The 24,123-nt window shown below is 39.5% G+C and overlaps 1 protein-coding gene across 3 annotated transcripts in view; it reads right to left on the bottom strand.

Moving 5' to 3' along the window:
- Positions 1 to 349: 349 nt before the first annotated feature.
- Positions 350 to 24,123, bottom strand: part of ABLIM2 (actin binding LIM protein family member 2) — a 77,885-nt gene continuing 54,111 nt past the window's right edge. For all 3 annotated transcript variants that reach the window (XM_042468853.1, XM_042468852.1, XM_042468851.1), the window contains 7 exons: positions 21,323 to 21,366; positions 17,890 to 18,034; positions 8,747 to 8,805; positions 5,426 to 5,480; positions 5,273 to 5,280; positions 2,117 to 2,197; positions 350 to 952 (listed from right to left, as the gene is read on the bottom strand). In XM_042468853.1, the coding sequence (XP_042324787.1) occupies positions 839 to 952; positions 2,117 to 2,197; positions 5,273 to 5,280; positions 5,426 to 5,480; positions 8,747 to 8,805; positions 17,890 to 18,034; positions 21,323 to 21,366 (506 nt within the window). In that variant the 3' untranslated portion in view covers positions 350 to 838. The remainder of the gene's footprint in view (positions 953 to 2,116; positions 2,198 to 5,272; positions 5,281 to 5,425; positions 5,481 to 8,746; positions 8,806 to 17,889; positions 18,035 to 21,322; positions 21,367 to 24,123) is intronic.

Here is a 24,123-nt window from a genome sequence, read left to right on the forward strand (position 1 = left end):
TTGTACCAGAGTGAGATGTAGAAAAAATAGAAATACATAATCAGAATTGCACAACCTTATGATATTTCCACATAAGAATTTACTGACTGTTGTGAAGATTCAATTTTTACATGAACTACAGCTGAATTAACCCAAAGTACTTCTATTTAGGGAAACAATGTTCCACCCAAGCAAATTGTTTACAGATTTCAGATCAGGTTCTTCATTTAGCATGGGTTGTTGAACAGCCTCTGTTGTAGTCTGAACACATTTACATTACAATCTAATTTTACTAAAATAAAGATTTTGATAGCTATCTTTCATTTGCATCTTTACATTTGAAACAGCAGCTTTTATTTAAGTGAGAACATGAGACTTAAAAGTGCTTTATTATAGGTTTGCTTTTATTCCTAAAAAGATGTCACACACAAACATTGGCAAGAGTGACTTTCCAACATGCTTTTCTTTGGCCTTTTATCACATTTGCTTCAAAGTAGTGCTTTTAAAAAATTGTGGGGACTTTCATTCGCCTCTGTTTTCATTTTGTAAATGTTTTGCTTACTAGTGCAATAAAATGATGACTTTCTTCCTTTTAGTGGTCGAAATGGCACTTGTTTCTATCCCATTAAAATTATTTCTTTTCTTTTTGGCAACAAGCAAGAGCTAAAGCGATAATTAAGTTAAAGCAAGATTTGTTATATTCCTTAGAGACCCAGCAGTTACTAAAATAATTGTTTCTGCTTCCCCATCCCTAACACAATGAAGCTAGATAAAGGGTTAACAGCAAGTGCACATGATAAAATTGTGGCAAGTGTGTAGTTTGTTTTTATCAAGCATGTTTCTGTTTCTCTGTGGTATGCTAAAAAAGCAAAGCCTTTTTCTTTAACTCATTCCTTTTCCAGAGTGCAAGCCGCTCAAATTGCTCAATGCTCATTTTGAAAACTTCCTGAAACTCTTCATGGGACAAATGCCGCTTAATAAAGAAAATAAAGACAAAAGAATATACCGTAAACATTTCAGCCTTCATTTTATACATGGTACCAGAAATAAACACATTAAGACTTTATTAGATTCACTCCTGCTTTTGGAAATCATTTCCACAGTATAAAATACTCATTAATTTATTGTTTACGTCTATATCTTGCATTTCCACAAGATAAAATATTAATTCCTTTATTGTATATGTTAATATTGTGATTCTCTTTCTATGTTTGCCCTGAGATCATCATTACAAGACCAACCCCAATACCACCAATTTGTAACTAGCCCATAATGATTTCCTCCCACTGCCATCTCTCTCTGCCACTGCAGCCATCTCTCCCTTTCCCTATAAATTACATGTAGGCAGCAGCAACGTAGAGTCATCATGGGAGACTCTCTACATGGCCTTCAGTTATTTCCTGGTATCCGGAATAGCTGTGATCCAAGCACTAGAAGTTCTAGGAACTCTAATCTTAATTTTCCACAACTCCTTCCTGCATATTTATTTTGGGACATTAGGCACCCAGGAAGTTATGTGTTCCACTACTCCCTGCATGAAAAATCATTCGTGATACTATACCAGTGATGGCGAACCTATGGCACACGTGCCAGAGGTGGCACTCATAGCAATCTCTGTGGGCACATGTGCTGTTGCCACAGCACAGAGTTTGTTACTAGAAAGCCAGAGGGACATGGCACTTTGCAATAAATAAGTGGGTTTTGGGTTACACTTTGGGCACTCGGTCTGCAAAAGGTTCACCATCACTGTCCTATACAACAGTATCCTGGAACCAGAAAGTGACATTAAATTTCCAGGTGTCCATATTCCTAAAAAATGCTCTCCAGGAAACAGTCCCAAGGATTTTGGCCTTTCAATAGTTCAGGATTTAGTGAATAAATTATTTTAAAGCAGCCTGGGAGGAAGGTAGGTGAGATGGGATGGGTTCATCAGGCTTCTGAGTCTTCTGATGTTCCTGTCAGTATAACAGAATCAAAATCCTGGCGAGCACAACTGAATCTGAAACCAGATTATCTTGCTATATTGTAACATAATTTGTGTGCACTGAGCCCACTTGAAATTCAGATGAAGCGAGATTAGAATTAAAATATTTCAAACTGTACTACTTTGATATTTATAAACAAGAGCCTTTCTTACCTCCAGTCTGGTTCTGTCCACATCCTTTGGTAGTTTCACTCGAACCCTATTTGTTACAATCAGGGTTTCATATGGATACACCTATTTTACAAAAGAAAAAAAAAACATGATGTCTAGAAAATCAAATATTTCTTATGGTAATTTTACATACAGTTGAAATATACTTATATTGTAGCATAATACAGTTGGAAGAGGCCTCATACGCCATCAAGCTCAACTCAACCAAAATTCCAGCTGCAGCTGGATTTCCACCAAAGCTGCATTCTTCACAGGTCACTGGTCTGTGATCTCCACAGTGCACTGCCTGAGCATCATCCCACAGTCATCCCTGCCAGTTCCACTACCACTAGTTTCCAAAGTCCCACTGACCACATTCCCACCTGTCACTTCCAGCACATCTGCTGTGCTTCTGGACCCTTAACAACAGGATCCACCAGACTCTTCAGAAGGGGAATATGACTCAAACTCCTCATTCCCTCTGAAGTTGTCACCATCAAATCATGCCAAACACCAGACTTGCCCCCCAAAGGGCATCAAGATGTTGATGAACACTGTCCTGCAGATGGCCAAATCCTTAGGCTTGGAAGCCACATCTCTCCTCTCGCCAGCATCAGACCCAGTATTTTAGATGACTGACTCACAGGCTGTGACCCCAGCCATGATCCCAGTGCTACCAGACCTATAGCAAGTCTTGAACCAGTTCTGGAGAAAACCAGCCTCCCTGCCACCTTTGTCATGACACTTGGAGAAATTGTACTAGACCCAACCCAAGGGTGCCAACTATAAATAATAATATAAATAAAACTTTTATTTATATCCCGCTTTTTGTTACAATCAAAGCGGCGTACAACCTTTAAAAAAATACAATATATGCAATTTTCGCCCCCCTTAAAAAAGGATTAAACAATTCTATCCATTAAAATTACAGACAATAAAATCTAAAAACAATAGTACAATAATAGAATAATAGAGGTGGGCAGAGTCTTCACTTATATATGTCTGTGGGGGGATCTTTATGTGGCCGGGTTCTATTCCAGGAAGGCCTTCGGGAAGAGATCCATCTGGACAGCTTTCTTGAAGCTCTCTAGGTTGGTAATTTGACGGATCTCCTCCGGCAGGCCATTCCATAAGGTGGGAGAGATCATGGAAAAAGTCCTCTGGGAGGCCGCCATCAATCTGGTCCTTGTGGACTGCAACAAATTCTTCCTAGAGGATCTGAGGGTACGGGGTGGATTATACGGAAGGAGGCAATCCCTTACATAGGTTGGGCCCAAGCCATGGAGGACTTTAAAGGTAATGACCAACACCTTGTACTGTGCCCAGAAACTAACAGGCAGCCAGTGGAGTAATTTCAATATTGGTGTAATATGGTCAGTCCTAGTTGTTCCTGTAATCAATCTGGCTGCCATATTCTCTACCAGTTGAAGTTTCCAGACTAGGCACAAGGGTAGCCCAAAGTAGAGCGCATTGCAAAAATCAGGTCTTGAGGTTACCAGTGCATGTACTACAGTTTCGAGGTCACCCAGCTCCAGGAAAGGGTGCATCTGGCATATCAGCCGGAGCTGGTAACAGGCACTCTTGACCTATTCTACCTATTTCAGCACCTAAACCTCAATTCTACAGCAGTGGAGGCATCCCAGTCCAAGAACAGGAAGAAGGCACATTGCACACCAGTGAACAGGGAAGGCAGACAGTTGGACATGTTTGGCTGCAGGTTCTACTTATCCTCAGCCCTAGCAGTATGGATAGCAAACATATAGGCCTGCATGGCCACTTACCAGAGGTTCCTCTGGCATAAGATGCTCTCCTTTATTCTCAACCTCTCATAGGATCTGTGTGCCACCAGAAGCCATTGTGCTACCCACCATACAGTCAGTCCATCATTCTGCAGACTACACCACCAAAGTAATGTTGGAGGCAACAGCCCTCCCATGATACATCTGGTTGCACTCAGTTAGCCTCTTAAGGGACATGAGGAGTGCATAGAAGACCTTCGTTTCAATAGTCAGGGCCTATTTTGCATCACCACAGATGAGGCTATGGACCATCTCTTCAAGACCCAAATGACAGTAAAGAATATAGGCCTTAAAGTCCAACACCAATAGCAACAACCCTCTAAGCCAGGCCAGGCCTGCATAACTTGGCCATAGGCTAAACTTAGGGCTGCAGATATAATTAATTGACTATAATATAAATTAATTAGATAAAATTAATAACAGTTAATTAGAATTCATTAATATTAACTCCACTCTCATTCTGCTTTGCCCAGCCCTTGGCAGAGGAGCCTTGTCTGTCCTTCTCCTCCTTTGCCTGGACCTGTCCTCAGGGGAAGGTCTGTGTTCTTTTGGCAAGTTGTCAATGACAATCCACATATGCCAGGAAGACAGAACATTTCTCAGTTCATCTTGTCAGGCTAGCACAATACCCCCTGAGCAATGAGTCCCCAACCATCAGCACCTTTCTTTCATTCTTTTTGTGGTTTGACATTACAGTAACTCATTCCTTGGTATGGTGTGTCACTTGTTGCGGGTTTCCTGTTCCTGGCTTTCTCATTAAATGTTGGAAGCAATTGGTTAGTTGGAGAGATTCTGAATCCCTTCTGTTCCAGATAGTGATAGTCTTCCAGGGTGTTTCCTCACTGTTACAGGGTGTTTCCTTACTGTTCTTCATTTACTTAGTCTCTTCGTTTTCCCTGGCAGGTTTTTCCTGTTGGTTCTGTATGATGAGTTCTCCCTGTGTTCTATTCAAGAAGTCCTCCTGTTCTTGGATGCATTGAAGGGTTTCAACATACAGCTGTAGTGCACTGACTTTACCTTCCAACTCTATATTATACTTATATATATTAATTTAACATACAATAAAAGAACATTCTAAAAAGGAATACACTGACTGTTTCTGAAAAGAGCCTATTCAAGGTTAGTCCTTGAATCTCTTGCTGCCTGAGGCAAAATCCTTACTCTTCACAACTGGCAAAGCTACAGTTCACCTCAGGGCAGCAACTGCTTAAATCAGGAAAGGTTGCTTGATACACAGTTTTTCCTTTAACATTTTGAGGATGATTCAGTTCCCTGCTGCCAAAGGTATTTACTTCAATCTCTAAAGGGAGGATCTATTTGTGGATGATTTTGATGTTCTGTTCTTAAAAGGGCTCCTTACCTGGTATTCTGTAAGAGAAAAACAAACACACATAGTTGGAAGATTGGAGTAATGACTAGTGTCTAAATGTTTTATACAGTATTGAGAACTTTAGACTAAAATTTCCTCAAGGAAAATACTGTCAAAAATGGGATAACTGTGCTAATATTATACCTCTTTTCCCCCAAGCAGCATCCTGGTCAGCATCATACTGGGTCATGGTGCTACCCTATATCAGAAAGAAAAATACAGTTTGTTTCAGCAAAATATTACCATTTGCAAAATTCAAATGTGTGCTTATTTATTTAAAATATTTCTCTCAACATGTAAAGCAAAGCAGCCTAGTTGTATGGCTTTTTCAGTAAATGGTTTCCATGATTAGGAAGACCTTCCTCACAGTAAGAACTGTTCAATTGTGGAATACATTGCCTAGGAGTGTGGTGCTGTCTCTTTCTTTGAAGGTTTTTACAAAGCCTGGATAGCCATCTGTCAGGAGTGCTTTGATTGTGTATTCTTTCATGGCAGAGAGTTGGATTGGTCCATGTGGTCTCTTCCAACTCAGTGATTGTATGTTTCTGTTCACTTTAAAATGAATTAAAATGGAAATTGAAATAGAAATAGGTAACAGCGACATTTTGGTGAGCAGGACTCCTTGTTCTACTAGTCTTACTGGTTTGTTTCTTGCTGTTGAACTCTGTTGCTATTTTTATGGTGCTTTTAACATGACCTTGATTAAAAATGTTTAGCACATTTTAATATGTTAGAAGTTAGTTTGACAGGGAATGTAGCTAATTGGGTAATTAGTATGGCTAATGTTAATTTTTGCGAGTTTTTAGCCAATCTTACATTCTGTCGAGGTCATCTAGAATCCTGCCTCTTTACTATAAGGCTATAGCCAACACATCCAATCTGTTGTCATCTGCTGTCTCATGGGCATGCTTTTCATTCTTTCATCATTTATAAAGCTGATAAACAGTGGGCCCAGGGCAAAACCCTGTGGGACTTCATTTGTCATTTCTATCCAGGTTGATCATGCCCCCATCTAATACCCACCTAAAATTAGCATCATTTATCAATTTTCCAACAAGAGAAACAAGGGGGACCTTGTTGAAGGCCCTGTTACAATCTATATCAGGGGTAGGCAACCTTTTGAGCCGGGGGCCGGGTTGCTGTCCCTCAGACAACTGGGGGGCCGAAGCCAAAAAATAAATAATGAAATAATTTTTTTAAAAAATTAAATATATAAATAAACCAGGACAAATGTAGGACAAAATTTTCAAATGGAAGACACTTTTTTAAAAAAAATGGAGGACATGTGAAAAAATTTGCTGATTTTTAAAATTTTTTAAATATAAATGCATGTTTCTGAGGCTTCTATAGACAATTGTCCCCCAAAGGCCCCAGTGGCAATCGGCGGCAGGACCAGGCTGGGGCCGGTCCCAAGGCCTTGCCGGGCCGCATCCGGCCCGCGGGCCGCAGGTTGCCTACCCCTGATCTATATCCACAACATCTCCCGAGTGATCAGGGTAGCATGATATCAAACAATGACATAACATCAATCACTTGTGTTGTCCCTGTAATTACTATCGGTTATTACTATTTATTTATTTATTTGATCTATATCCCATTTTCCCACCATGGATGAAGGTAGAAAGTGTGTCAGTTAAACACCCCTTCCACAACAAACAAGGCTATTTGCCAAAGGTCCACAGGAATTTTTAAAAAGTCTTTACCTGCCAGGCAGACAGGAGGAACGTAGCCAGTCTAACCCTCCTCAATAGAGAATTTCTGACCCTGGAAATGGTCATGGAGGGATCAAGCAGACCAGTAGCTTGGAGTGTTCTCTGGCCACTGCAGCACCAATCACTCCCTGTTCAGTGTGGGACTGGGATGACCAGATTCCATAGTTATGAGGTCAGCTGCCACCACAGTCTGCAGAAGAACACCAGCAAGGAGCACTTTTTGTGCTCCTTTTGTGGCTGAGTTTGGGCTGCTTTAGGTGGCCGCTGTGCAGCTTCGGTCCAATCAGGGGGCATGCATCATCTGAAAATCACATCCCTGGATCGACCTGAAAGCCACACCTTTGGCCCATCTGTTTTGGGCCTGAATAAGTCTTGAATGGTTGTTTAGGAAAACTTTATCATAATCAAATGGAATGGCCTGGTCCATCCCAACCAATCCACATTGAAGATGTGGACAACACTTATGTACCTCAAACCTATTCTCAAAGCATTTTAAAAAGGGGAAAGAGAGAGAGAGAGACTCCTCAAGATTGTGTGTCTTCAGTAACTTGTGATGTAATTTGTCAGGACCAAAAGCTGTGAAATCCCTTAGAGTGGTTAGGTACTTTCCTGCCACATCTTTACCTGTCTTGTGCTGCAGCTTTTTTCTTTCATTAATTGATCTATTTTTGCAAAGTCAAGTACAGTTTCCCTTGAGGAAAAATACCTAGGCAAATAAGGTGGTAAATAATGCATGATATTATGATTTATTTTTTTATACAACATTACTATTTTTTAACAGAGGCTCCCCTTTGTGATATATAATTGATGAAATAAAGTGATTATAGCTAGTAAAATGATAGGTCTTTTCACTTTTTGGAAAACTGACTGGTGCATTCTATATAAAAAAGATGTGTGGTAGCTGTCTGATTGTGAAAGTGATTTATAAATGCATATTGAAATGGTTATTAGCCACAGTGGTAATTCATCATAGAGTACATGGAGTGGAAATGCCCCTCAACTATTTTTGCAGAACGTGCTAGGGACTGTACCATCTCAACTGCTGAATTTGCCTTGGTGGCAAAATCAGTGCTTTTTATCATGTAAGCAAGGTAGGTTCATATTTTTTAAAAGGTAGTTTGTGCTAATGGAAGCCTCCAGGAAGAATAATGCTTTAAAAATAAGGTGTGTTGGCCCCCATGCTTTGTTTATATGTTTAAAAGTGTTGGTCTTGCTGTTATTAAAATAACAGAAGTGGATTCAGAGCTGATGGGTATTGCCGCAGAGGTGTCCTGGCAGTGGGGTCAAATGTAGTCCCCTGATCCTAGAGGTTATCAATCCTTGCTATACATAGTACTTCTGATATTTTCACTTTGGAAATACAGGTATAGAGTAACCCTAAATAGTTCTGCTTTTCACATGCTTTTAGAAGCCACTGAAGTTCGGAGATAGAACATATGCCTTGTCTACTAAAGGTCCCTAGTTCAGTCCCTTATATCCCCAAGAAAAAAACCAATAACAAACAATAACAATAGACAATTTCTCATGCTCTGAAGAGCCACTGACAATCAGAGTGGAGTGCAGATATGCCAGAGGACCAACTGGGATCCCTGTAAGGTTGAATGTAGCCCTGGGAACTGAAGTTCCCCACCTCTGGGATTGGGAAATACTGGGACTGATGGCAAAATGCTCTCCCCAGTTTCCAAAGGACAGAATGCTAGTCTGACCAAATATGGCACAGCCAATGTTCTTAGATATTTTTATGTCTACCTACATGGTGTAGCCCATTCTTTCCATAGTCAGGAAGAGAAGCAGATTTGGAATATGGAAACCCTATAAGAGATAAAGAACAGAAAAAAATATTTTCATTAAAAGCATTCTTTTGCATGCATATCAGTCACAAGTGAGCAATAAGCAAAAGCTCATCTCAAATATTTAAATTATATTGTACATAATAAATAGGCCTTTGAGATCAAAATGAAGAAAGAAATCTATCACTTTCACTCTAAATTCATGTAGCTGATCTCATGCTATTTGCCATTTTACCATAACAATAGTAAATTTGTTATAACTATCTTCTATTTACCTTGATAGCGTATTACAGTAACACATTTAACTAAAGAAAAACAAAATCAGCTATAACATTCTGTCCATTAATTTGACTCCACCCAGAAATGGAGAAGTGAATGTGCTAGGATTGCTAGGATTCGAACTAAACCAGATTTAAAAGAGATGTAGAGGAGGGGAGGAAAATTGGTTTTCCCTGGAGATTCTACCAAAATCTTCAGGTCACATTATGACTAAGACTAAAGTTATATCTAGACTATAGAAATGATGCAGTTTGACAACACATTGACTGTCATGACTGCATCCTATAAAATCCTGGGATTTTTTAGTTCTGTGAGTCACCAGAACTCTTTGGCAGAGAAGGCTAAAGACCTTGTAAAACTACAAATTCAATAGATTTGGCACTAAATGCATTCAAAATAGGTTATTATCCACCCTGAACAAAGTCTGTGGTGCATAAAATTACTTCAGCAAGGTTATCTCCTTTCTGAGTGTTATGTATGCACTTAGACGGTGCCAAATCTACTTCATACAGAACTTTCAAAGGTTCAAGGAACAGCATGTGAACCTTGTTCTCCCCACTCACTGTGTCTACTATGCCTTCCATGTAAAGAGAGAATGTTCTGTTTGGGTTGGTTAACTATCCCCAAATACAGGAAGATTTTATCCATGTCAAGGTTCAGTGTTCTTCCTTCTAATTTACTAGCTGGAAGATGCAATACAATTCTACTGTACAACGAATGCTGGCACTGCAACAATATTGAAGCTGAATTTCTCCTACATGCATTCTTTAGTTGTTACTACTATCAAGGGGCTAGGAAAGACCTAATGTCCTCAATTATTTAGCTTTTCCTAGGTAGCTCTCTGAGGTTGTTTTAACTATTTAGCTTAAAGGTTCCAACCAGATATTTCCAGGACAGATAGCTAAGTTATTAAATCTGACAATTCGTACTAGGCCATTATATGCAACAACAAGGTAACCAGACAATAATAGTATTAACAATACCGATAGTAGTCTGGCAATAGACTTGAAACTTATGCAGCATGCTATAGATAATACTACTTTGTAAAACTGTTACTGGTATAATGGTCACTATAAACTATAGTGTTTATTATTATAATAATGATGGAAATATAATGAGATTTATGTACAGCGCTGTGTAAATTTACAGCGCTTTATAAATAAAGGTTAGTAATAATAATAATAATAATAATAATAATAATATGTAGTAAACATGTAACGTTTTATAATATATCTTTGTAAGGGCAACATACAAATTGTGTAAGGGCCCAAGTATCAATTAATACACAACATGCAATATGCAATGCCTTTCTCACATAACATGTAATAGAATGTGCTCCTCACAAGTAATTATGTACCTAGTAATTAACCACTAGGTAGTAAGTTATTCATAATAGTATTTTTTACAAGTAATATCAATAAAGAGCAAAACAAGGGGCCACACACACATCTACTGTTAATTCATGGATGACAGCTTATCAAAATGAGTAATGTGAAGGACATACAGAACCACTGCTTTTTTTTTTTTAAAGTAAGACTCTTCTGAAGTCAGAGAAATTCCTTGTAAAATAATTCTAATGCTTGTAGTTGTTCCATTCCATAAACAACAGCTAATGAGTAAAGTGAAGGTCATTTATAACGCTGCTGGTTTGAAGCTGGATTGTTGCAGCCTTGAAGAAATCATTTTGTGAAAATAATTATGATGTTTTTAGTCGTTCTTATCAGGTGTGGAGGTCTGCAGTTGTTCCACCGATTCGGTAAAGCTTCATCAGGCTCTTATTTCGTAAACAATCATAATGAATTCAAAGTTCCTGGAGGAAGTTTCTGACAGTAAGGGCTGTTTGACAGTTGAATGCACTCCCTCAGAGTGTGGTAGAGTCTCCCTCCTTGGAAGTCTTTAAATAGAGGCTGGATGGCCATCTTTTGGGTATGCTTTGATTGAGAGTTCCTGCATGGCAGAGGGGTTGGACTGGATGGCCCCTGTGGTCTCTTACAACTCTATGATTTTATGATTCATAAACCTCAGCAAAAGCATTCACTCCTGCAAGCCCATACTGTAGAATTGGATGCATACATTACAAAGTATATGAAAAAATAAAAGACAACAAACTAAGGTGGGAAAAGTATCAGCTTATCTTGCCTCAAGATCCTGTATATGCTGCCTTGATAAAGAATGTAAAATGAACTCTCTAAGGCAGTGATGGCGAACCTATGGCACGTGTGCCAGAGGTGGCACTCAGAGCCCTCTCTGTGGGCACATGTGCCATCATCCCAGCACAGAGTTTGCCAGAGTTTGTTACTGGAAAGCCAGAGGGACATGGCACTTTGCAATAAATAAGTGGGTTTTGGGTTGCAATTTGGGCACTCGGCCTTTAAAAGGTGAAGCAAATGGGGCAAAAGGAGCATATAGAGGACACTCTGGCCCCAATCACTCTGGGACTGCAGCAACCGGACCCAGTGGTTCTGAAGCTGGCCGCTGCTGCAGGAACAGCTCAGGTGGCCTCGGAGCAACTTCCAAGCGGTTTGGTGGCATGCATAGTTTGAACTACAACCCCCCAAAGTGTACGAAAGGTGCTTTATTTGGCCTGTGTGTTTCGGGCCTGAGTTAGAGGTGTACATAGGGTCCATATTTAATCAACCTGGTTGAGTACAGCTAGTAATGAGTAGGAGGATAAGTCATGTCAAGATAAAGCAAATGTCTACAAAAATATGATAAATCATTCTTATGGTTTAATCTATGTGGAAGAGATTAATTTAATTAATTTAATTTACATATCCATCTAGCTTCTTTTATTAGAAGTACAATAATTCGCATCACTGTATCTGGTCATATGTATTACCTCTAACCTACAGAACATAAATGAATTGGGATGGTGTTTTGCCAGTTTAAAGTGTTAATTGACATTAACACTTTAACAACCTAAGGATGGGGTGGCTTAGTGGTTAAGATGCCAATTCTGATGATCAGAAGATCAGAAGGTTGGCAGTTCAAGGCCCGGGTGCTACATGATGGGCTGAGCTCCTGTCACTAGTCCCAGTTTCTGCCAAACTAGCAGTTTGAAAGCATACAAATGTAAGTAGATAAATAGGTACCATTTCTCAGTGGGAAGGTAATAGCATTTGGTGCAGTCATGCTGGCCACATGACCACCAGAGCAGTCCTTGGACAACGCTGGCTCTTTGGCTTGAAAACAGAGATGAGCATCACCCCCTGCAGTTGGTTACAACTAGACATTCATGTCAAGGGACTACTTTTATTTTTACCTTACAACAACCTCAATGAATTAAATATATATATATCAACATTGGTATATTTTTAACACCATACCATGCTGCAAATCTCCCCCTATGATATTCATGATAAAAGAACTTTAAAGGATGTTTTAGTCCAGGCAGATATTCAAAAACCCATTACAGTTGGCCCTTCTTATACACTGATTTTTTATATATGGATTCAAGCATCCACAGTTTGAAAATATTAAAAAAAAGTATAAATTTCAAATATCAAACCTTGATTTTCCACTTTTTTTTATAAGGGACATCATTTTGCTATGTCATTATATTTAATGGGACTTGAGTATCCGTGGATTTTGTTATACACGGGGGATCTTGGAACCAAACCCCAGCGTATAACAAGGGTCCACTATAGAAATAATCCCACATTATCTGGGCACTTTAAATGTGGCCACCTTAGTTTGCTTTCTGTTATATTTTCATATAATGTGTAATGTATGTATAGTATGAGTTTGTTGAAGTAAATGCTTTTGCTGAACTTTATAAAGGAAACTTGAATAATGTTCTTGCTAAAGTTTATGGAGGAACCTTGAATTCATTATGATTGTTTACAAAATATGCATCTGATGAAGTGGTGGAACAAGCGCGGGCCTCCATACCTGACAAGAATGACTACAAACAAACATCATAATTATTATCACAAAATAATTACTTCAGCGCTACAACAGTTCAGCTTGAAATCGACAGCATTGTTATATATGACCTTCACTTTACTCATTAGCTCTTGTTTATGGAGTGTTTCTGATAAGAACAACAACAAGCATTGTAATTATTTTTACAATGAATTTCTCTAACTTCAGAACAGTCTTACTTAAAGAAGCAGCATTCTGTATGTACTTCACATTGCTCATTTTTATAATAAGCTGTCAACTATGAACTTAATATATACATGGGTGGCCCCTTGTTTTGCTCTTTATTGATATTACTTATAAAAATACAATTGTGAATAACTTATTATCTTGTGTTTAATAACTAGATACATAATTATTTGTGAGGAACACATGTTGATGTGAGAAAGGGATTGCATATTGCATGTTGTGTATTAATTTAGGCACTTAACACAATTTATATATTGCCTTTTGCATAAGGTTCGTTATAAAACTTTACATATTTACTACATGTCTCATTATATTTCCACCATTAATATGTCCTGTTATATACCATATAATAGGAAACCATACCTTATGAGGAAAGACTTAGAGAGCTGGGTATGTTTAGCCTGGAAAAGAGACGATTAAGATGTGATATGATAGCCCTGTTTTAGTATTTGAATGGGTGTAATTGAGGATGTAGCAAGCTTGTTTTCTGCTGCTCCAGAGACTAGGACACAGAACAATGAACACAAGCTCCAGGAAAAGAGATTCCACCTCAACATTAGGAAGAACCTCTTAACAGTAAGGGCTCTTTGACAGTGGAACACACTCCCTTGGAGCGTGATGGAGTCTCCTTTTTAGAGGTCTTTAAACAGAGGCTGGATGGCCATCTGTCGGTGATGCTTTGATTGTGAGTTTCTGTATGGCAAAGCGTTGGACTGGATGATCTTTGTGGTCCCTTTATGATTCTATAATTCTAAACACTATAGTTTATACCAACCATTATACCAGTAACAATTTTACCAAGTAGCATTAAATATAGCATGTTACATGATTGTGAGTCTCAGACTGCCACCAGACCTGTATTGGTTTTGTTAATTCTTATTAGGCCATCTATGATAGAACAATGTTAACTATATTTAATGAATAACTGATTGTTTTTAGCTGTTTTTATATTTAGACATTTTACTGAATGCTTTTCTATCACATGCATCTTTCAACCTGATGATTTTATGACCTATTGACTGCAAATAAAGACAAATGCATTAAAATTATATTAAGTTAAATATAATATAATTATACCAAGCTAGGGTTACCCTATTTTGGAAAACAAAAAAAGAGGACTGATTACATCACTGATGGGTATGATAACTCTCACTTAAATTCCTTTACTGTATTTAAAAAATAAATTTAATTGATCATTTAGCAATATTTAAAAATATCTCCAGAAATATGGACAGATATTTTAACTCTGAAAAAAGAGAACATGTCCGGGCAAAGAAGGACACATGGTAAGCCTAATTAAGCTGATTCTTGCAGAGCTGAGGTTGCATGTCACCTATTCTAATTGCTCACAATATCAAAAGAACAAAATCGAACAAAATGAGTGAGCTATTTAAAACTGAAATGACTTAGGAGAAAAGCAGTGCAAAACAGAAGGTCAATCCTTAGCAGTGATATTACACAGGCAATATGGGTATGAATGGGTCTTTCCAGATCCAGCCCCATCTCCAAGGAGACAGCAAAAAGGTGAATTGTGTCTGGTAGGTGGCATCCTTGACTCCAACTTCTTTTTAAGGCATGTGTAGGGAGTTGTTTGTTTGTTTCTGATCCTGTGTTCTCCATGACCACATGGTCTAAGTGGAAGGGCATCTCCTGAATAAGTGAGGGGCTCTACAGACTGCCTCTTTACTGGAGTGGCACATGGCATCATGGCGCCCTGGGGGTGGAGTCAGGGTGTGCATTATCAGGATGCTGTGCCCCAGTTCCAGAGCCACCAGCCAGTAACACAAATCCAACAAATCCAGAATTTGCGGGATGGAGGTGGACAACAAGGAATAGAGCAATAAAAAACTACTGGGCAACAGCCGTGACACTGATAGAGAAGCGCACAGGGAGAAGAGCAGTGACACCATAGCTAACACCATGTTAACACAGTGCAAAGGCAGGCAATAGCTTGCGGGAACCTCTGACCAAGAAAACCCTGGGATGAGTCAGCCCAGAATGGAACAAATGGCAGGACCAGAACCACAAGCAGAGAGCAAATGGAAAGGCACAGTGGATAATCACACACTAGAACTAAACAAAGGCACAGAAGAACACAAAAAGATAAAAGTCCAGGCAGTAGACATACTTGACAAAGTAAAGAACATTTGAAGCAGTACCACACATATTATAGGAACAGGGTATGTCAGATGCCTGAGCCAAGGGAAACTAGGAAATGGAATGCAAAAACATAGCAATACTAGGATAAGTAAGCTAAAATGGACAGGAATGGGTCATTTTGACTCAAACTACACACTGTTCTATTCAGGAAATGAAAAGAAATGGAGTGGCTTTCATAATCAGGAGAGCAAAAAGCAATCAAAGGACACAACGTAAAATAGGACTGAACCATAATAATAAGGCGTTAGGGAAGACTTCCAGTTTGGGTCAAAAACCATAAAGGTAGAATTTCGGGGCTAAATAAACAAAAACACCCAATAGCTGAATTCCCAGGACCTAGGGGACCCTGAGGAGTGCCACATTTGTTGGGGGGGAGGGGGAGGGAATGGTGTGGAATTGTTGATTTTTTCGGCTAAAAAAATTGCCAGGGAAGAGTCCTGAGATTTAGCAAACCATGCCAAGCAAGAGTGTGGCTGTATGGAGGGTTGGAGGCTTCCAGCGCATCAAACAAGCCTGCAAGCCACCAAACTTTTTGGAATCAAGGCAAAGGAAAGTGATTTTTTTAATTTGAAAAACTTATCTCTAGTTATAATCTCCCTCTGAACTTGCACATGGCCAAGTGTTCATAGGGTTTCCTCAAAATCTGATGAGAATTAATTCAAGGCTTCAGGAGAGTGTTGGACACATGACCAGTTGGTGCAAGTATAGGTAACCCTTGAGAAATTCCTTGATGTTTGGATCTCCAAAACAAGAGGATGTCTTTTCTGCTGTAGTTCTCAGGAAATAGCAGTGAGATAGCACTTCACTGAAGAGAGAAACAAGTCTGTATTGTGTAGAGACAAGAGGAATTTGAGGATATGATAAGTTTGAACTTGAGAAGCAGGGTCAGCTCTAGGTATTTGGCCACCCTAGGCAAGAAATATTTTGGCACTCACGAGGCAGACTAAAAGGAATTGAGGTGAATGAGTCTGAATCGGGGACTCAGGGAAGGTGGCACTATTGCCAAAAATCAGGCCTAGTTTCCCTAGAAAACTCTGAATATGCTCTGCGCAGGCACAGTGAAATGTATGTGATTCACCAAGACTACAAAGAAGAAAGAGAGGAAGACTACCTGCTAGATGGGTAGACTCAACCAGGGTCTGAGCCTGCAGAACCTGAGCAGACAAGTGGAGGATAGGGGGTCTTGGAGATGTCTCATTCACAGGGTCACCATAAATCAAGGTCAACTTGAAGGCAGTATGTATATGGTATGGTATGCTATGGTGAAACCCTGTGCCGTGATTAGTTCCAGCTACATAGGGAATGAGATACCTTTTTAACAATAAAATTATATTGTGTCTAAAGTAAGTAATTACAATGAAAAGACTGACCCCCCCCCAACATGGTTCTGGGGCAGAAGGGGAAAAGCACACAGTGTCAGTAGTCTGTATGTAAGAGTGCCTGAAAGGTGAAAGAAAACACTACGAGACTTAATAGCTGATCATAATCCATTTCCCTGAGACAGTTGTACATTGAAGTCCTAGATATGTCTGTTGACTGAAATAGGCACAAGGAGATTAAGCAACTGAAGCTGACATTCTATACTGCACATACTCAACAGTGTCATCCACACAAAGTGACAAACTTGCAATAAAGTGAAAGTAGATGATAAACAGATACAGTAGATAAATAAGCTGTGTACCTAGAAATGTACTATTTTTCATATTATTTTAAGAAATACAGAAAGATTGCCTTCAGAGAAAAATTTTAAACTGGAACAGAAACATTAGAAATATGCAGTGAAACGGAAAATATGCTGTTGGTGGTATGACAGTGATCCCCCCCCCAAGTTTTTGACACAACAATCAGATGATAGTGAGGTATATACCTCACTTTAATATTTTAAAGATAACAACGAGGGCCAGCTGACGAAGTCCCAGTTCTGTCGCAGGGCCGATGGTTGATATCTGCCCTGATACCACTTTTTTTAAAAATCTGGCCCAGCACATCTGAGTGGCTGAGTGTAGTCACCATTTTAACATCCTCAACACCCCAATACAGAACAGTGTATAACATATTTTTATTCTTTAAAAGACATTGCCTGGCCACTTGTTGCCCATTCTACCAATATTTCTAGACTTCCACTCTACCAACATTTTCTTCCAAAAATCTTAACAATTCTACCAATCATTTCTAATAATTCTAGCAATCATTTCTAATTTTTAAAGTACTACACAAGATACACTGTGCAGTCAGAGTTAGAAAATGCTGAAAAAGAGCATAGTAAAATGGCTAAAATTAATAACTGACAAACTTTGAAAAATCTTTTGGTAAAGCTAAAAACTTTTTGCCAGCAGTTACAGTAATCTTAATTTCATCATATGTGATCATTCTGTGTTAGCTATGGTCTTATTGACTGGTGTCCCTCTCCTATTAACCAAGGAAGGCCTTCCTATCAGGGGCTTATTCCACAGGGGTCTGCTCTGCTGTAGACTAATCTTACTGAAGTAATTGCATTAATTATGGCCTAGCCCAATGAATTTGCCACAACTGGGGAGTGGAAGGAAATGGTGCTTACTTAGGTAGGTACAGTTTGCATTGTTGTTTAGCCGCTGAAGTTCTCTGTCTGTTCCAGGACTTTGTGGGAGTGACTGCGTATCCAGATCAGGAGAACAGGTTCTGGCATCCATGTCCCCTTTCAAAGTCAGCCAGCTAGACTTAAGCTGAAGAACAAATTCCAACATTACACATTTGATGTTTTCTAGTCAGTTCACACAGGCAGGGAAACATGTGCATACTTGCTAAAGGCAGTAGTAGTATAAACTTCAGTTTCAGCAGGTATTAAATTTTTCCATTACCAGTTCACTTGCAGGATTTGTGCCTGTTGGGGTATCCTATAAATTATCTTTAGTTTGCTGCGGGGAATCCTCCTGTTCTAACTTTTTAGAGAAGAGTGCACTAAATTGTTCCTAGGCCAGAGCTTCTGCTGCTCCATCTCACCCTGATGTGGTGGCAATGGTGTGCTAAACATGAAGACGGAGAAGTTTATCACATGGGAGGAATTTTTCCTAATTTTGAATGAAAAGAAAGTGGGGCCAGTTCAGTGAATTTATGTGAACTCGAATTGCGTTCAAACTGACTTCCCATTGCCCCAAAATAGCTTGCCATTGCCTGAAATTGTGTGTGATCACCTCTCACGCAATAACATAAATCCCCATGATTGCGTTCGGACTGACTTCCCATTGCCTGAAATAGTGTGTGGTAGTCTATCACGCAATAACATTAAACCCCATGATCGCATTCGGATTGCCATTGGATTATACTTTGAATTTCCCTTATCTGATAACGTCTAGTGTGACAGAGCCTCTGAGCTCTGCAAGTGGAGTAGCCAGATGTAAGGAGAGGAGGCAGTGGTGGCTGGTGCCTTCTTTGTCAATGAATCTGCTCTAAACTTTACAGGAGCTACCCAGGATGCTGAACCTTATCCCAAAATAGGTTCAGCAACTTGAGTAGCTTCTTTAAAGTTCAAATTAAAACCCAGGTATGGACCAACGCAACATAGGGCTGGACTTTACTCTTAGAAGAAGAAGTGCAGGACAGCTCTTACTACTCCTGAATGTACTCCAGGTTGACATGAAATGAGTGGACAACTTTGTCCATTCCCTGACAAAACGGGATCAGATTTGTGATATCTCACTTGGTTAAGAGGAGATGAGCAGGACAAAAGATCCTGGAGAAAGCTCAAAGCCAAATCAGTTGGACTTGATGTGTAATGCCCAATTTATTAATATAGTGCAATAGTCCTGACACCCAAAAAGTAGATTTCTCACTGAATAATTTTTTTGTTCTCACAGCACTTGTCCCTCCTTTTCATAATTTGTCTTCTGTAATAAAATCTCCTCTGTGTTCTTTTTGTTATACATTTGTACAATGGTATTGTAACCCTTGTACTTTCTGCATTTTGCAAAATCGGTTTTTTATTTTTAAAAACATATTATTACAGAAAGCATCTTTCTCTGTGCTCAACAACAAAGCCCAAAGATTGGTAGAAAACAACTGGAAGTAACTTGTTACAAGTACCAACATCACAATGGCCAACACAGCTATGCACATTACTTTTTGTTCTTTTACCAAGTAATGAAATGACTGGTAACATTATTAGAATATGTGTAGCAAGTAACATTTACTCTTTACTTTGAAAACATTATTTTTAGGGACACTCTTGATTATATTTTTAAATGTTAAGGCATTTCAAAAACAAAATTAAAAAGCAATTTAAAAGCATTGTGTTAGTATATTGCTATATGTATATATGTATAGATTTAAATGACACGTTTTTATTTTTAAAAATTAACTACTGCTGTTATTAGTTTTTAATATGTATTGGTTTTATATGCTTTTATATATGTTTTATATTCATAAAACCGTGTGTGTGGGTGTGGTTTTATATGTGTTCTGTTATTTGTTGTTGTTTCCCACCTCAACCCACAGGAAGAGGCAGGTGAGAAATAAACATTATAATTATTATTACTATTATTTTAAGAAAGCATTCCAAACTTCACTGTGATATCACAGCTATTAACAGTTATATGGCTGTTGTCATAGTCAAATCTCACATGCCAGCTTTGATCAGCTGTGTAGGAACAGATCTCAGTAACTCAAGGTATCAGGTAAAATATGATCACTTTCTAAAGAGGCTTGAATGAGAGCTCCTTCTAAGGCCATCCTTATGATGTAATTTCAATCTTTGTTTTCACAGATATTTAAGTAAACATATTCAAGTAAACTTGTTGTCAATTAAAAGCAACCATACTGATGGCCAGTATTCTACATCAGCTACTTAGGTCTTGTCTGTACTGCAGAAATAATGCAGTGTGACACTACAGTGAGCCCTCCCCTTACGCAAGGATCTGTTCCAGATCCCTCCACGTAAGGGGAAATCCATGTGTGCTGGAGCCCCATTCGAAGAAATGGGGCTTGCACCTGTGGCACTTTGTGGTGTGGCGGCATGTGTGCGCCTCGGTCCATTAATTCTTCTGGGGCACGCAAGGGGCTTTTCAGACATGGTTTTCAACATATGCTGAAAGCCATGTATGCTGCACCCACGTAAAATGCAGGAACACTGTACTTAACTGTCATGGCTCAATGCTATGAAATTTTCAGATGTGTTGTTTTATGAGAGTTAGCCTTTTCTGTCAGACAGTTCTGGTTCCCCAACAAACTACAAATCCCAGTATTCCACACCATTCAGCCATGGCAGTTAAAGTGGTGTCAAACTGCATTATTTCTGCAGTGCAGATGCAGCCTTAGTTTAAAAAGGGCCAAGATAGACTGCTTGAAAACAGCAGTCTGCAGGTGCCCATTTTAACTCTGGAGGGATGCCGCAGCCGCCAAACAGCGCAAAGTCCCTCCGAAGTAAAAAGAACCCGGTTCTTATTGCGGCATCCAGGTTACGTCATGAGTGTACCACTGGCACACTCGTGACCTAACCTATGCACAGCAACATGTGGACGCTACACATCCCTTATGTCAAGATGGCAGTGCCGTGTGGACAGGATGATGCCATCAGGCCGTCGCCATTACATACTAGGGTTCAGGACCGTGTCCTTGCTGCATGGTTCAGAGCTCTAGTATCACTGCCACCACGTCCCTTTCGGCTCATCTGTCTCAGGCCTAAGTAACCTCTCCTGGCCTGATTCCCTCCAAAATCAGAAATGTAATTCACCAGTTCTCTGATTGCCAGCAGCTGATGCCTGGTAAAGTAGCTTTGGGGGGAGCTTACAATGGCGGCAAAAGTGTCATACTCATGACTAAGTAGCAATTGTGATTATGGAACAGTTATAGTTGAATAAACCTAGGTAACTCTTTTGTATTTACGACTGCTACTTAGTATACTAAGTATACTTAAGCAGCTGATATAGAATACTGACCAATATCCTTTAAAAATAGTTACATTTAAAAAACTCTGCCCCATAGTATAAAAACATTGTTCTGTTGCCACCTAAGTTTACCTTCTTGTCTTGATCACTGCTGTCACCATCTGATTTTCTTGATCCTAGATAAGAAATAAAATTTTCTACAATTAAAAAAAATACTTCCAGCATAAAGAGACTTTGATTTTAAAAAATCTTATCTAAACACAATATCTTGTATGCATGAATTTGAGAAAAAAAGGTTTACAGAGTGATATCGCTAATAGCAATTATGAAATCAATATACAGACTATGCATACTAATGGGTATTTTATCCCTGCTTTCAAGAGTTGGGAACGATCTGCCAATGTGCACAGCACAAAATTATTTCTGGTTATGGCCATCTGTCAGGGGTACTTTGATTGTGTATTCCTGCATGGCAGGGGTTGGACTGGATGGCCTTTGAGGTCTTTTCCAGCTCTCTATGACTTGTGGTTGGAGAATAAGGATACCGTATGGTAACTAATCAGACTTTCACATACATGCATTTTCTAGTTGACTTTTTAAAGAAGAAAACTGCATGTGTATGAAAGATATTTAACCACCCAAGGGACACTCAGTCTCTCACATATTCCAAATGGATAGGGATGGGTAAGTGATATTAAGCTATAAATATATTTGCATAATTGCATCATTATGATAAAAAGATACATCAGACAGGGCATACAGAAAAGATACATCTAACACAACAGTGGGCAACTTTGATCACCCAGATGTTGCTGAACTGTACTCCAAATATGTAATATATAGAGAAACAGAATGGTCTAGTGGTTTGAGTGGGCGACTCTGAAGACCAGGGCTTGAATCCCAACTCGGCCATGAAACTCACTTGGGCAAGTTACACTCTTCCAGTCTTAGAGTAAGGCAATGACAAAAATCTCCTCTGAACAAAACAACAACAAAACAAAACAAAAAAACCCAGGATAGTTTTGCTTTAGGGTCACCAAGAACGACTAGAAGGAACAACACACCCCCAACCAAGTCACAGTCTCAGCCTCAGAGGGATGGCACTGGCCGACCCCTCTGATGAAACTTGCCAAGAAAACTCCATGATAGGGTCGGTAAAAACAACTTGAATATAAACCTAATATATATACCTGTAAAGATATATTTGCCTTCCTGCACTAGGACTTCAAGCTCATCGTGTTTGTTTCCCAAACTATGTGATTTGTGTAGACAGCTATAGCCTTCTTTATTCACATCTTTTGTTTCATTGCAAGTTTTACTGTGCCTCCCATCCACTACATCTCCTCTAGTATTCATATACTTGGTTTTAGAGCTTGCTTTTGGATAGATGTTTGAGCTATTATTTCCTACTCCTCCCCCACCAAGGATTTAGTTCAAAGCCCTCTTGATCAGATTCATCATGTTTTTGTCAAATACATTCTTCCCGGTCTTCATGATGTTTTGCTTACATGTAGACATTAGTCCTTCATCTAGAAACTGAAGACAATGGCCCCAAACCTCTGCTGTTGACACCATGTATGCAGCCAGCTATTCAGTTGCAGTATCTTCCTGTTCCTATGTTGTCCTCTATCTTTCACTGGTAGAACTAGCAAAACTCTTCACCTTCCTTCCCAGGGCTTTTTCATCAGCGTAGACTATGGTACAAGCTGATCAGGGGCTTGTCTGCACTGCTGAAAAACTTTGGGTACAACCCAGAGCTTTTGGGACAAGATTCACCACTGTTTGTGCCACAATTACCTGGGAAACTCCACACTGAGGTTGTATTGATGCCCACACCTGAAATCTGGATCAGGACCACATGTTGCTGTTCCCTTATCCTCAGGGCTGCTGGCATTGCTTTCCTGGGCAAGAACTCCCTAGGAAAGGAAAGGAGGTACCCAGCCATGTACTCAGTTATGAGGGCCCTCCCAACATTGATTACATGGTTGGGCACCTCATTCAGACACCAGACAGGAATGTGTCAGAAGCAGGGATAAAGAGAGGAGCTTTGGGATGACTGCAGTGGCAGCCTAAAGATATAACCCTTTTCCCTTTTCTTTCTTGCCTGGAACAGCTGACATGGGCAATGAAGGCACTGCCTGCCATCTGTTCTCCCCCCCCCCCAAAAATCTGACTCAATCCCTGCTGTCCACACTCAGGAATTTCTAGATTTCCTAGAGAAATCCAGAATAACCTGCAAGGATTTTACGAGTGGGATAAGGGCCAGAAGAAACAGATTCACTGTGAATCAGGCCATACATCATGTAAACAAGAATGTTGAGTATACAGGGTGAACCTGGGTGAACCTGGGATTTTTTGGCCACTGTAGGTGTACTTTACATTGTCATTAGTGCCCACATGATTAAGAAGAAAGGGGTACTGATGAGCTTCAGCAAGTTGTGACATACCAAATGCATATGCCAGGGAGACAGCATACTTTCTGATTCATCTTGTCTGTCTGGCAGACAGTTCCCTCCATACTCCTGAGCAATGAGTTCCCCGACACCAGCTTCTTTCTTTTCTTGGAACTAATTATGTAAAACATCTGTCTTTAAATCTAAGGTCAGTCTGGTCTAAATATTGAGATCTTAGAGTCAAACTGGACATTACCCCCAGTTCCTCAGAGTGATATACCTCAGTAAGACAGAAAATTAAACCAATTAAACCGTCCAATGACCATGCAATATACTACACTAATCCCTCCATATTTGCATCTTTGATATTTGCAGATCTGATTATTCATGGATTTGATTAATATGTTCTCTCTAGGAATGTCTAGGTCCTCCAGTGCAGCTCTATGGTCCACTTTAACTAAAAGTTGCACTGAAAGACCTAGAGATTCCTAGAGAGAATGCTCTACTAGGCATCTGTAGCTTCTCCAGCGCAGTTCTATG

This window comes from Sceloporus undulatus, chromosome 5, assembly GCF_019175285.1.
Source record: "Sceloporus undulatus isolate JIND9_A2432 ecotype Alabama chromosome 5, SceUnd_v1.1, whole genome shotgun sequence".
In the NCBI taxonomy this organism is placed as follows: Eukaryota; Metazoa; Chordata; class Lepidosauria; order Squamata; family Phrynosomatidae; genus Sceloporus; species Sceloporus undulatus.